The sequence below is a fragment of the Onychomys torridus genome, chromosome 3 (assembly GCF_903995425.1).
Source record: "Onychomys torridus chromosome 3, mOncTor1.1, whole genome shotgun sequence".
Classification (NCBI taxonomy): Eukaryota; Metazoa; Chordata; class Mammalia; order Rodentia; family Cricetidae; genus Onychomys; species Onychomys torridus.
In genome coordinates this window covers 156,391,361-156,405,787 of record NC_050445.1, presented here as the reverse complement: position 1 = coordinate 156,405,787, position 14,427 = coordinate 156,391,361, and the positions used below count along the sequence as shown (strand labels likewise).

Here is a 14,427-nt window from a genome sequence, read left to right as displayed (position 1 = left end):
TCAGTGCAATTCATTCTCTTCCTGTAGCAGTCCTGCTGACAAATCAGGAGTGTTTCTTTTGTTTATAATAATAATAATAATACAATTTAAAAATAAATTTCAGTGTTAGCTTCAAAGGTTGAGATTTGGGGGTAGAAGGCTACAAGGAGAGTAAATCTTTAAAAAATGAAGTATGAAAGTTTGAAAATGCATGGTTGACTAGTCTCTCAACTCTGAACAAACATTGCTAAGTACTTCCCAAATTTGATATGTATTTAGAAATATCTAATGCTTTAAGAATAGATAAGTTAACAGCAAAAAACAATCCCTTTAATGCACTTAAAACACTCCTTCAAATAATTAAAATCCACTGGACTATGAGGACTGGATATCTGTCTTTTGGAAGTCTGATTTTAGGTATATCACTGTCTACTTAATATTAAATCATCTCAAAGACTCTTCACAGCTGTGTAATTTATAGTCCGTTTACATATTGATACACCGAGTTGTCAAACGCAGCACAATCTGTAACTTTTTTACATGAATTATCATCTTCACTGCCAGTCTTATGCAAAATTGTGCAAGAGGTAAAGTTTATATTTCAGGATCCAGTCTCCAATTTCAGGACTCCCCTCCAACATATGCCCCTTTTAATACTTCAAATTTTATTTCTGTAGTGAACAACTACATGAAAGTTGCCCACTAAGGGAAGGTGCATCAAAGCTGACTTTCTTTCCCAGGGCTTAAAATAATCCAATAGAAACCATAGTGGGATTTGAACTAATAGCTGGTTTTCAGGTGGACACTACAGAAATTTAATCTTGATCCTTTGGACTTCATGTCTGCAGCCCAGTCCACTCATGGCTAGGTAGGAATTTTCAAATTTAGTGTGAACAGACAGAACACTGTGGAAGGAGAGCTTAATCTTCATCTAGGTATCATTCTGGTTGATAGAGTCCATTGTTTTAATAAATACAGTCTAACAGTGAAAAACACTTTAAGTTTCATTCATAAAGTTCATTTTTAAAGTCAGAATTTATTTACTCAGCATTTATTCGTGCTTGTCTTATGCTAGGCACACACAAGGTAGTGGGGATGTGATGTCATATCTCCAGAGAAGGGACATAATCCTTGGCCAGGGGTATGTAGTGTGGGCTGTAATACTTTAGTAAGGTATATGGCACATGACCTAGAAATAATAGGATACATGGTTTTAGTTTTACAGAGGAGTTTGATCTCTTATATTTTTCTCTCAATTAAGCAAGAATTGTTTGTTGTGATTCCAAGGCAACTCTTTAATTGAGCTACTTTATGTAATTATTTCATTTTTCTAAAGAAATAGAAATTCCCTAATCTAGTTATCTCCTTAAGTAAATAATTTAAAAAAAAACTTATAAAAATTAAATATTGACTTCTAAAATAGCTTTATTTGGGTACAAATAAGCAGGAACCTGAGTTTATTTGCAATAAAAGAAACAAAATCAGTATGATTTCTGAAATGTTCTGAATGTTCTATAAATGTTCATAGAACATTCTTTTGGTGAATATTAAGTCTTTGGGGAGGGGGTGGCGTCCAAGACAGGGCTTCTCTGTGTAGCCCCGTGGAACTTGCTTTGTAGACCAGGCTGGACAGAGATCAGCCTGCCTCTGCATCCTGAGTGCTAGGATTAAAGGTGTGCACCACCACCACCACCACCACCACCACCACCAGAATATTAAGTCTTAACACAATTAGTAATACTATACAAGGACCAGGGGTACTTTAGGAGCTGCAGTGCATAATCAGATATTTACTGAAGACAGTTGAATTTTTAATGTTTCTGGGCAATGTGTTGAAGTAATGGTAATTACCATTATGTAAATTTTGAATGGTTAGCCTTTGTAAACAAAAAGGTTTTGTAGAGATTTTTTTTTTAAGGGAAAAAGTCCTAGAAACAAACATAAATGCTGTCTAGTTACTATATAGCCTTAAGTCCTTTTGAAATTGAAAACCAGTGCTAAATCAGTCATAGGCATGAACATGTTTGTGGGAAGAATATAGCAGACAAATACAATTTGAGTAAATATTTTCAATGAGGAATTCTAGGCTCTATTGACTGAGTCACACTGCATAAGAATTTAGATCCTAACTTTTATAGATTATTAAGACCTTTGCCACCATTGCACAATTTTGTCTAACATACATACAAGTTCTGTGAGGCATGTCAAAAGTTACAGTTTGCACAGATTCATCTCATTTTGTATTCCACTGATTTTTCCATTATTTTTCCCCAAACAGTCGTATATATTTAGGAGGGGTTTTTGTAGGCAATAAAAATTTAAACTCCATTTGTTAAAAAGTAGTGACTTCTTGATAATTGTGTAATCATTTTTTAAGACCCAAGAGTTACTTTAAAGGTGAATTTATATTTAATAACTTCTGTGTAATACTGGGTAGCATGAATTCCACACTGAAAAATTGAACAGATACACCCAGTAGCTGTAAAATTCTGTCAAAACATGAAAATTATTTCTAAAGAAGTACATTAGTTTTCAAAGAATAGCTATTAATTAGATTCAGGTTTGTGGTTTAGTTTAATAGTTTGAAGTGCCTATTTGGGATGGTGGTAGGCATTTTAGATTAATTTGGGAAAAATAAAATTCTCTGCAGAAATGCAAGTTTCAGACCCACCCACCCCCAACCAGCTAAGTGGGCTATGTGCTGATTTATCTCCAGGTCCTCAGTTCCACTGTCTCATGTCTTCATATTGAAAACACTTCCACATTTTTATTTGAGTGCCAATTTCTTACTAGTGCTATTTCCTAATGTAACATGTTTACCTGGAATGTATTTGAACTATTTTTGTATAGTGTAAACTGAAACATGCACATTTTGTACATTGTGCTTTCCTTTTCTTTCTTTCCTTTTCTTTTTCCTTCCTTCCTTTTTTTTTTTTTTCTTTGTGTGTGGGGCATATGCAGTGTGATCCAGTTGTTTTCCATCCTTTGGTTGTGCTGACCTAGGGAATGTTGGTCATATCAAACATTAAATTTAAAAATGACCACTCTTTTAATTAAAATTAACTTTTAAATGTTTATAGGAGTATGTGCTGTGAAGTGATCTGAAATTTGTAATATTTTTGTCATGAACCGTACTGCTCCTAATCATTGTAATGTAATAAAAATAGTTATGGTGACTATGAAGTGTGTAATTACTTATTTTTAATTGTGGTTGAGGCTCAAATCCAGAGCCTCATGTTTGTTAGGCAAGCACTCCATGCTGAACTACACCCCAGGCCTGCCTATGGGTGTTTCTTGATGGAAATTTGGAACATCTGCTAGGTAGCTGATAGGGAATTCTTAAGCGGACACTTTTTGCAGCTTTAAGTTGGAAAGTTTTTTATTTGTAAAGTTGCTAAGAATATTACATAAAAGTGTTTGTTAAACTTGTGGTCCTGTCTGGGCTAGGTCCACTTCACATTACCTCTGTTCAGGCAGACAAAAATATGCCTGCTTTGATGGTGGAAACAGGAACATTACTACTCCTCATGAAAGCTAGCCTAAGCAGGACAGGTGATCTGGGGCATAAGAGGAGCTAGCAGCACAAAGAATAATAGAAGTAATGGCTACATAATGCCAGTCATCTGCAGAGCATGCCAAGATCAAAGTCACCTTCATATGTTTTATTTTGATAACTGCATTCAAATCATTTTGAGGAGGTGTTTGTAGAGAGCCTTGAATATGCACTTTGTATACTAAATGGGGGGAAAGACCAGATGCTCACAAGCTAAAGGATAATAAACCTGTCAGACACTATTTGCTAATGACAGTCTCAGTAAATGGAGTAGACTAAGAATAATTGGCTATTATTACATGTTAGAAAATTCAAAATTGTATTCTCATGAAATGTGCTAAAGTTACTATATAATTAATAATAAAATTTAGCATAAAGGATTATGAGTAAAGGTCTCAGTATCAGTGAGGTTGAAACACATTTTAATACAGTAGGGCTACCCTGGTTTTTTAAACATGTATCTTGCCATTGTAAATTGAATTATTTTATAATAGTTGGTACACGTAAACAGCAGGCACTGATTGTTAGTCAGGTGTTGGTGGCAACAATTGGTTAGTTGTTGGTATCTGAATAGTAACGTTGCTTCATAGCTCTGTATTTCCTAAGGAAGTATAAGGCCTCTAGCTCCTTCATTACAAATTCTCCTCGTGCAATAAGCTCTTTGATCTTCTCTGGGTCCTTCACATCCTTGTTTTTAAGGAAAACATTCTTCAAACGCCTTTTAAAATAGTCTGCTCCTTTTGGATAGTCCCGTCCAAGATACAGCAGCTTTAAAAAGAAAGATGCTATTCTAAGCAATCCATGTCATATAATAACATATTTGTAAAGTTGGCAGCATAGTTACTTACATTTTTGTAAAGAGCCAGTACTTCTCCTCGTAAAGAATTGGCCATTTTCATTTAATATGGAATTAATCCACTTTTAGACATAACATACCTAAAGAAAAGGAAGATTTTTTTTTCTTCAGATAACTGCTATGTAATCTTAATCACCAATCTTACACGTTGGGGAAATGGTAAGCTTGTTTTTCATCTCTATGTGTAAGTGTGCACTTGCACAGTATGCATGCCCAGGCCCTGACCACAGACAGGTGTCAGTCCTTTCCATCAACCTTATTTGAGATGTTCTCATTTGCTGGCCCGTGTTCAGGGACTCCTGCCTCTGCCTCCCTGTAGGCACACTGGGATTACAGACCGCAGTCTTTACATAGACCTTGCTTTGCAGTTTTACCCACTGAGCCCTCTACCCCCAGAATGGTGATTTGTGCTGAGAGCTCTTATAATCTAGGCACTCTTAACTTTTCCAAGCCTGTTTCCTTACCAAAAGGAAAGCTGTCTATACCACTCTCAAGGCTAGACTTCATCATGTGGAAGACACTAAGTCTAAATCTAGAAAGATGTTTACAAAGGAAAGTTAAAGACTAAAAGAACTGGGTGGGAGATCAAAGAGGTTGGCACCTAACCAGAATGCACAATAATGAACAGAGGGTAAACCATGGTGTTGACCCATGGTGTTATGGTGTTAACCATGCTTCTTATGCTTAGGTAGCTCAAGCTGCCAAGGAGAGGAGCTTGGGAAAGGCCTCAGACCAAGCCTAAATTATATTCCTATTTCTAACCCCTTACATTGCATCTTTATCAGCTAGGCACAATTCCATTGTGTTCTGTTCCGGCTTATTAAAGTGCTTGCCAGTATTCTCCACTGTAAAATTATTTCTTCCCAGGAACCTAGTTCATGTAGTAGCAAATGGATTTATAAACCACCACATAGATGGGGTATTTTAGAAAGCAAGATGTACTAGAACAGTGGTTCTCAACCTTCCTAATGCTGCAACCCTTTAATACAGTTCATGTTATGGTGATACTCAACCATAAAATTTTGTCCCTACTTCATAACTAATTTTGTTGTTATGAATCACAATGTAAATGTCTAATATGCAAATGGCTTTAGGCACCCCGTGTGAGAGGGTAGTTTGACTCCAAAAGGGTTGTGACCCACAGGTTGAGAAATGCTGTTCTAAAATCTCACTACAATGGGGACAGCTTGGGCCTCTTAAATACTGAATAAAGGTGTGCACCTGTAGATCCAAGTGCTATATGCATGTGTGTGGTTTTTATGTTGATCTTTATATAATCCAGTAGCACTTCATTCCCACATTACAGGATTTATTTTCATTTTAGCTTCCTGTCAATAATTCTAAAACTTGTGTCCACAACAGTGAACAAGCTGGTTCCCATTATCCTCAATAAATTCACTTTTTTGGATCATAACTTTCCCCTACTGTCACCATCTGGCACGTTCTCTTCCCCTTTCCCCTCCTTGTTCCTGGAAGGCTCACCATGTAGCTGTCGTGCCTCCACCCTTTCCACCCAGTGTCCTCTTGTGTACAAACCACTCTTTCCTGAGACCTGCTTCCTTTTGAATTCTTAAGGCACCCACTTACCAGCCCTTCTCTGGCTGCAACTTTGCTTAGTGCTACCTAACGACCTTTGGACTGAATTATTCAGGAAAAACAAAAACAAAAAATTCAAAGTAGTTTCTTTTTTTAAGGTTAATTAAATTTATTTTACAACTAACTAGCAGAAGATGGGAGATTCTTGAAATTATAGCATCATATTCAAACGATAATTGTGCTGAGCTAGGTGGAGGTTGAGGCAGGGGACGATCCCAAGTTTAAGGAGAGCTATGATTGAAGTTACATAGGGATACTGTCTTAAAGAAATACTAATAATAGTGCTGAGTTGTACAGACCCGAATTAATTCTACCTGTGCCCCTTTAAGAATTATGGTGTCCACTTAAGTTTTCTGGGGTGCTGAGTCATAGTCACCCGCGCTCTCCAGCTTCGAAAGTCTTACTGCTGCGTTCATCTCTCCCCTCTTTAAATTTTATTGTTTTCCTGAAGATTTAGGGAATTCTGGAAGGCACTGAAGCCAGTGTGCTTAACCCACAAAATTAACAACTGGAGTGTTTTTAACAATTTTGCAGGGGCGGGTGGGGTATAATCTTTGTTGAAGAATGACTGTTAAAACTATGTGGCTTAAAATTAAATTTATATAGATAAAAATTTGACAGCAAATTATAGCCCGTTTAATGTCAGCAAAAAGCACAGCCTCCTTTAATTGACATTTGTAATTTGTGAAAGCTTGAACCCTGGCTTAGCTGTCCTTTCCAGTAGTTTTCCCTGCAGGTGCTAATAATAAAAAAAATTCACCTAGCAAAAAAATGTAGCTAGCATGGTCAAAGTGGGTTAATCTGGTTCTTTTAATGTTAATTTGTAATACAGTTGATTTGGGGGAATTTTGTTTTGTTTTGTTTTCAAGACAGGGTTTCTCTGTGTAGCTTTGGTGCCTATCCTGGATCTCGCTCTGTAGACTAGGCTGGCCTCGAACTCACAGAGATCCGCCTGGCTCTTTCTCTGGAGTCCTGGGATTAAAGGCGTGAGCCACCACTGGCATTGGGATGATTTTTTAAATTTTATTTTATTAACATTTATTTTTACTTTGTGTGCATTGGAGTCTCTTCTGCCTGTGTGAGGGTGTCAGATCCCCTGGAACTAGAGCTACAGAGAGTTGTAAGATGCTATGTGGGTGCTGGGAATTGAACCTGGGTCCTCTGGAAGAGCAGCCAGTGCTCGTAACCACCAAGCTGTCTCTCTACCCCAGATTTTGGGGAACTTTGAGTTTATTTTTGCTGCAAGGAAAAAAACAGTTTCCTTTGATTTCCAAACTAGGAAACAAATACTGTCTGCATGAAGTCTTGGAAGTTATCAAAGCTGGATGAGTACATGGCTAGAAGTTACCCACTATACTGAGAGCTTGGATATGTGTAGTGGGCAAGGAATTGCAGTCTCCTACCCCCTTTTTCCCTAGAAACTTTGGGCAAAGGAATTAAGATTGTCTGGAATGAAGGGATTATTTTAGTAGGACATTATTATTTTCTAGGAAAAGGACTTGATGCCTAATGGTGTTATATTGCCCCATGAGGTCAAGTGACAGGAAATGGAGAAGGAAAGGCAGTGTATTATTAAATAGTTCCTAGGGTGTGTCTGGTAGACTGGGCTTAACCAGTATTTCTTCAAACTGCACTGGAACAGCTATCCCAACAGATTTCCCAGAGGCTGTGCAATCCGAGAGGGAGCAGGCATGTGCCTTGGTAGATGGCACAAAGGACATGAAAGGAGGTGGATCTATACATTTAGAAGTACAACTGTGGGAAGATAGAGACTGGAAAGCAGCCTTCCTACCATTTACTAAGCCTGGACATGGACTAGAGGACAATGAAGCCCAAGGAAACCCACTTACAGCCTAAGGGTTTCTAAACATGGATGGTCTTGCTGCCTGGACTCTAATACATCTCCACTGTTCATTTCCCTCTTCCTTAGGGGAGAGGTTGATAATGGTTTTGAGTAAGGCCTTCCCTCCTAAGTCACCATTTTAAGATAATTATTCTAGTTAGGACTGAGGTATCACGAAACAATAGTGGTAGCTTTACTGAACAATTCAAAACAAAAGCTAACTTCCCTACTCAACAGCTATAGTAAGCTAAGTTTGAACTTGTATGCAGTGGATTTTTTAAGCTGGTTACCAAGGTTCGGAGGGCAGTAAGTAAGGTCATAACTGTTAAGCAACCAACAACTTTAACTCACAAAAACTAGCTGTCAGTACGACTTCTGAATAGAACATTATTTAGTCAGTGAGTGTGTAAGGGATAGAACATTAAATTGGAATTAAATTTAGTCATCTTGTGTTTACTAGGTTAGGCCGGTCTTAAGCTGAGGTTGGGACAAAGAACTGACTCGGTTCCTTGTCCTTTCCTGTTGGTGTAAGGTGCCATTTCTTCATATGGGGAGGGGCTCAAATTCTGAAGACTGCCACAACAGTACAACTGAGTCGTTGACGTTGAGACAATAAGGGCTTGCTGGACCTTAGCTGTCTTCACCGGAATAGTTTGTCCGGGAATTAATTCAAGTCGCTTTCAACTCTTGTGTGGAGTTGCCTAAACGGCCAAGTGACATCCTAGGGACCTGCTCAGAGCCGACGGCTTCACCCAGTCGCGGGCTGGAGCCATTTCTTCCCCAGATTCCCGGGGAATGGCTTGCCCCGGCGCACAGAAGCGAGGGAGAAACCCCTTTACAGAGCCGGGCTGGCTGTGAGGCCAGCTTTGAGGAGGAGGCAGGAGGATGCCCGCGAGTTCCAGGTCAGCCTGGGATACAGTGTGAGAACAAAGAGCTCCCCTCCCACGAGCCGCCCTCTCCTAAAGCATACTTCACCACCTGCAGCCCCGGGATCCGGAAAACAAGTCGCTCAGACAGCTGCACTCCAGCGCTTTGCGGCATCAGGGTCGTAAACGCTCTGACAGCTTCGCCCTTGGAGAGGCGGGGCGCCTGCCGGAAGTAGGCGGGGCTGAGAGCTCTGCGGGGGGTGGGGGCGGGACTCCAGGCAGAAGTGAGCGGGGCTTGAAGTAACTTTCTTTGGTGGCGGCGGGGCAGCAGACGGAAGTGGGCGGCCTTAGGTAATAGCAGTGGTGAGGGCTGGGCTTGCGTCGGAAGTGGGATGAAGCTTGAGCAACCAGTCTACGAGAAGAGCCAGACTCACACCGAAAGGCTACAGTGCGACTGCGCAGGCGGACCTTCGCCCAGCGCTGGGATTTGCGAGTGGGAGTGACCTGTCGTCCTGACAACCGTGAGCGTTCTGACACTGTCGAGTTCAGACTTTTCCCTCCGCTAAGGTCCTTCTTCTCTCATGGTAAGCCGGGAAAATAAGGGAGACGAGAGGGGGCCAGCGCGGATTTCGCTGCAGCGCTGCTGAAGGTGGACAGGCTCCCGATTGACAGGAGGGGAGCAGGCGGACGGGCGCAGCCCCAAACCAGCTTGTGCAAACCTGAGGTGGCGGGATCCCCATCTCTCCTGTAACTATACTTGAAACTTGGTCCTTACCTAGTAACTTCTGGTGATGCACGTTCAAGGCGATGCAACCTGTCAGGAATGTTTTCAGACCAGCAGTGGATGGCTTAGTCAGCTTTGAAGTTACTTTGAGTGGTCTTTCGAAGGAACCTAAATTGTTTTGATTTCAGGTAGTCAGCCTATACTCATTCAATATAATAAAGCTTACCATTTTGTTTTTCTTGTATTCCAACTCTCCCATCTTCACCAAGGAGACAGACTAGCATGGAACTAACGACATGTACTGTTTTCCATTCTCCACCAAGAGCAGTCTGTTGTCACATTCGTTGGACTTGGAGAATGCAATTGCTCGTTTTGTAATGGACGTTCAGTGTACATTCTTTAAGATTGCTGGCTGGAAGTCAGAGACAAAGTATGACAGCCCTCCTGCAGCAGGCAGATTAAGCAGAGTGACTGCCACAGCTTTACCATGGTAACAGTGGTATATCTGGAGCAGTAAATAGGTTATAAGGGTAGGGAAAGAAAGAGTGCTGCTTTTCAACCTCTTATAAATGTTCATTTTCTGTACGTGGTGGGAGGAAATGGGTAGTGGAGGACTCCCCTGGCAAAACTCCAGTGGGTCTTAAGTTAAAACTGCTGGCAAATTACAAGAATATGCACTTGTTGGCTTCATCGAAATGTGGGCTTGAGTTTCTTTTTCCTAGATCTGCCTAGCACTGTTTCTCAAAGACTTAACCATGCAGTCTTTACTTCCAAGCCAAGCCATTGGGGGATTTGCTTAAAATGTAGATTCCAGAAAGTCATGACTTCAAATCTTCTGTCTCATGGGGTTTCCAGGGAACAAAGCACCATAAACATAGTGGATTATAGAAACCGTCTACCTCACCATTCTGGAGACTGAACGTCTGAGGTCAGAGCGTTGGCCTGGGGGGATTTATCCAGATCTCTCTACTTCTAATAGTTCCTTGGGGTGTAGCAGTGTGACCTCATTTTTTTTTTCACATGATGTTTATTTTCTTTGTGAGGGCCTGTATTCAACATTTCTTTTTCTATATGGGTACTGGCCATATTGATCCAGAGGTGCACCCAGTTCCAATATGAGGTCATCTTAATTTGGTGAAATCATCATTGACCCTTTTTCTAAGTAGGTCAAATGCTGACATACAAGAAGCTAAGATTTGAGTGTGTGGATTTGAAAAGAAATAATTCAACCCCTCAGTCTAAGGAATTATAAAACAGGAAGGGAAGTGACTACATACACTGTAAGTCCAGGAGTATGGATTTCTCAAAAAGTGTATCCTTCAAAAAGCAGCGACACCCTTCAATGCTTAAGTTTTGAGAACAGTTTTACCCCTTGGTGGCTCTGATGTTTACGTGAAGAAGAAGGGTGGAACTTTCCCCAAACCAGAGTCATGTTAGAAATACTAGTGAGAGATAAGAATGTGCCCATCCTCTTTAAGAATGGCCACTTGAGAGCAGGGCAGGGATGTTTATATAGTCTGCCACCAAGTGTTTGTTTCAAGATGGAAGTGTGTTAACCAGTGTGATAGGGAATGCATAGCCAGGATAAAAGCCAGTTGTAAAAATCAAGTGAGAGCAAAGCCACCATTGTTCTCTCTGTAGCTCTAGCTGGACTTCAGAGTGCCTTCCAGGTAAATCACCACTAAATACCTATGGGGTGAATTTCTGAAATGTATGCCCCTTCAGAAGATGTCATTTGACGGATTCTGACTTCAGCACCTGCATATTACAAGGATTTTCTTATGGCTTGAACCAGTATTTCCTATAGCTCTTCAGATATGTAAAATGTGTAACTTATACCAACACGGTCCCTTACAAATTCTTTACTAGAAAGCTGATGGACAGACAGGAATGCTCAGGAATTTACAAACAGTATTGCCCAGAAATGCTTGTAGTTGTAAATCAGTATTGAAATACTATACTTTCCAAAATGGGCAGATAACTTTAAAACATGTGGCTGGACAGTCTTCATTTTATCATTGATTGGCAAACTTTAAAAAACTGATTGCAGGTTGGGGATTTAGCTCAGTGGTTGAGCGCTTGCCTAGCAAGTGCAAGGCCCTGGGTTCGATCCTCAGCTCAAAAAAAAAAAAAAAACCAAAAAACAACAAAACAAACAAACAAACAAAACTGATTGCATCCCTATTAAAACCATCTTATGTAATAGAAAGGTTCCTTTATGAGACAGTCCCCAAATTTGCAAATTTGATGTAGTACAAATAGTAAGTTGTGGGGATTTGGAGAATCCTTTCAATTAGTCCTTTGTCGCTCATTTTGTAGACTCTTGGGCTGATGTAAGCAGTGTTGACTCTACTTCAGAAAGATGCTTCAGGGGGACATCTTGTGAGTTTTCCTGCTGGAGCTTTCAGTTTGTTCTGGCTGCTTTTGCAGCGTCTTTTCAGTTTAAAGGAACTCAAGAGTCACAGAAAGGTGACGAAGAAGTGCAAAGAGCATCCATCCCCTTGGGCCCTTCGCCAGCTTCTCCTAGTTAATGTTTTAAGCCATGCTTTGTTGAAAGTATCCGAATTCTTTTTAAAATATGTCAATGCTTTTGTTTCCCAACTTTTTAGGGTCCCAAACCAAAAAAGGTATGTAGAAATTATGCTTCCAAAATAGATAGTTTTATGAATATGTATAAATGAAATTCTTATGGAATTTTAAAATAATTTTCTAATTATACTTTATAGAATTTAATAAGCTCACCTTTTAGATAATAGTTACTTACATCATGGGATAATTCTTCACAGTTACAGATGTATCTCACATTTGATGATATTTCTAGTTTGAAAAAGACACAATTTATAAATTGCCTTTAGTTCTGACCTGTACCTGGATTCGAGGCTTCAGTTTTTATGTCCACTGTAGAATATGATGAGTTAGACCTTCCTTTCCTTACTCCAGATGAACCTAAAATATAGTTCTAGACCTGCTGTGAGTGACACAGGGACTGCAGGGCAGCACATGCTGGCAGTTTTCTGTGTTCATTTGTACAGGGCAGAAATTGAGGTTGGCTAAAGAACACACTACCCCATGTGTCTGGAATATTGAGGTTGGCTAAAGAACATGCTACCTGATACGTTTGGATGTCTTTTCCCTCTTTACTTTATAGATCGATACTTTAAAGCAGAAATTGTAATCCTTAGTTACAGGCCAGATTTAGCTTATCAGTAGATTCGGGTTTACTTGAAAAATTTTTTTTTTCATTTCTATTTTTTTTAATCACTTTTCAAGTGTGGCATGGTGTCTCACACCTGTAATCCCAGCTACAGTGGAGTTTGAAATAGGAAGGTCATGAGTTTGAGGACAGCCTGTGCCACAAAGACAAAAACAAAACAAAAGAACAACAACTATGTATGGCCAGACATTGTCCCCCAAAATAAAGCATAATAAAATGGTTAAATAGCAGCTGCATTTGTCCTAGTCATGAAATATCCAAACTGATCACACTGGGCCTGAAGTCCTGTAAGCAGCAGTTTGTGGGGCTCAGCAGTAGCTGCCTTTTTCAGGAATGCAAAAAGCATCTTGATCTCATCATAGTTCTGTCTGTGGTCAGAACTCTTTGTTTACCTCTCTGACCATAACAGGAGCATAGGCTTGATGTACCTGCTTTAAAGCATCTCTCAGTGGTCCGTTCTCCATAGATTTTCCTACCGCTCTCCCTCGGAAACTCAGTTACATCCAACCCTCCTTGTCTGTGGGTCCTGTACTCATGGATTAAATCAAACAGATTGAGACTCTTCTTCAGTAGTGTGACCAGAAGCTTGGGTGTGGTGGTGCTCTCTTGCGATCCCAGTGCCAGAGGACCACAAGTTCTAATCCAACCTCAGCTATGCAATGAGGTCTGTGTCAGAAAAGGGGTGTGGGGAGTGGATAATGGGGGTTTGAGAGATGAGCACTTGATGCTGTTGCAGAGGACCTGAGTTTGGTTCCCAGCATCCACATGGGGCTCTCAGCTCTGTAACTCTAGTTCCAGGAGATCTGACACCCTCTCTGGCGTCTGTGAGCACCAGGCATGCACATGATATGCAGACATACATGTAGGCAAACACTCATACACATATAATTTTTAAAAAATATTTATTTATATATTATGTATACAGTATTCTGCCTGCATGTATTCCTACACACCAGAAGATGGCACCAGATCTTAATACAGATAGTTTTGAGCCGAACTCAGGACTCTGGAAGAACAGCCAGTACTCTTAACCTCTGAGCCATCTCTGCAGCCCAATAATTTTTTAAATTAAATGTGGTAATAAATAACGTGTACTGTGTGTCTTGGAATGCTTGGTGATAAAGAAATAAATATTTGGGAAATCCCATCTATAGAGAACATATGCAGACTTTCCCATGGAGTTATTCCTGAACAGTAAATGTAGTAGCTCCCTGGATTGGATGTGGTAGCGTGTCAAGACACACGTGTCAGTCAGAAAACAACTTATAGGAGTCTGCTCTTTCCTTCTGCCATGTGGGGCCCAGAGATTGAACTGAGATCGGTCATCAGGCTTGGCAGCAAGTACCTTTACCTCCTTTCAGCCTGTGATATATTTATGACCAGGACCATGTCTTCTGAGGCCTTGTGTACACTAGGCAAATGCTCTACCATGGAGTGGAATTAGTGTTTGTTGAATAAGCATGTGGAAGCCCACTGAATCTCCAAACACATGGGCTCTTGATGACTCAGAAGGAATGCTTATGTGAATATGTACTGAGTGTTTATACAAGTAAACTTTTTTCAGGAAATATTCCTGCATGCTTTCTGTGTTTGTGGAGCAGTTACTAGGATGCACTGCCATGCTCCTCTCCACCTCAGCAGGAGCTCCAGCCTCTGCACCTGCAACCCTGACCCTTCTGTGGGTCTTCCCGGATCCCGCTGAGTTTGCTGGTCTCCAGCTCCCTCCCTGGTGGCTGCATGGCCCTGATGTCACCTTCCCCTGAATGTAAAGATTCCTTGAACACAAGCTGAAATTG

At 40.5% G+C, this 14,427-nt stretch overlaps 2 protein-coding genes across 4 annotated transcripts in view; one reads left to right on the top strand and one right to left on the bottom strand.

The window, feature by feature from the left end:
- Positions 1 to 3,620: 3,620 nt before the first annotated feature.
- Etfrf1 (electron transfer flavoprotein regulatory factor 1) lies at positions 3,621 to 8,925 on the bottom strand. 2 transcript variants are annotated; one of them, XM_036182745.1, is made up of 3 exons: positions 8,798 to 8,925; positions 4,381 to 4,468; positions 3,621 to 4,300 (listed from the first exon to the last, which is right to left on the bottom strand). In XM_036182745.1, exons 2-3 carry the CDS (start codon positions 4,429 to 4,431, stop codon positions 4,085 to 4,087), a joined length of 267 nt encoding a protein of 88 aa, XP_036038638.1. In that variant the 5' UTR covers positions 4,432 to 4,468; positions 8,798 to 8,925; the 3' UTR covers positions 3,621 to 4,084. The 2 variants fall into 2 exon arrangements, with proteins under 2 accessions (XP_036038638.1, XP_036038639.1); XM_036182746.1 differs by having other exon boundaries at positions 8,806 to 8,925.
- Positions 8,926 to 9,033: 108 nt separating this feature from the next.
- Cfap94 (cilia and flagella associated protein 94) overlaps positions 9,034 to 14,427 on the top strand; it is a 46,101-nt gene continuing 40,707 nt past the window's right edge. Inside the window, exons 1-2 of one of the 2 annotated variants that reach the window (XM_036180579.1) lie at positions 9,034 to 9,277; positions 12,027 to 12,044. In XM_036180579.1, the coding sequence (XP_036036472.1) occupies positions 9,275 to 9,277; positions 12,027 to 12,044 (21 nt within the window). In that variant the 5' untranslated portion in view covers positions 9,034 to 9,274. The remainder of the gene's footprint in view (positions 9,278 to 12,026; positions 12,045 to 14,427) is intronic. The other variant, XM_036180582.1, reaches the window with a different exon arrangement.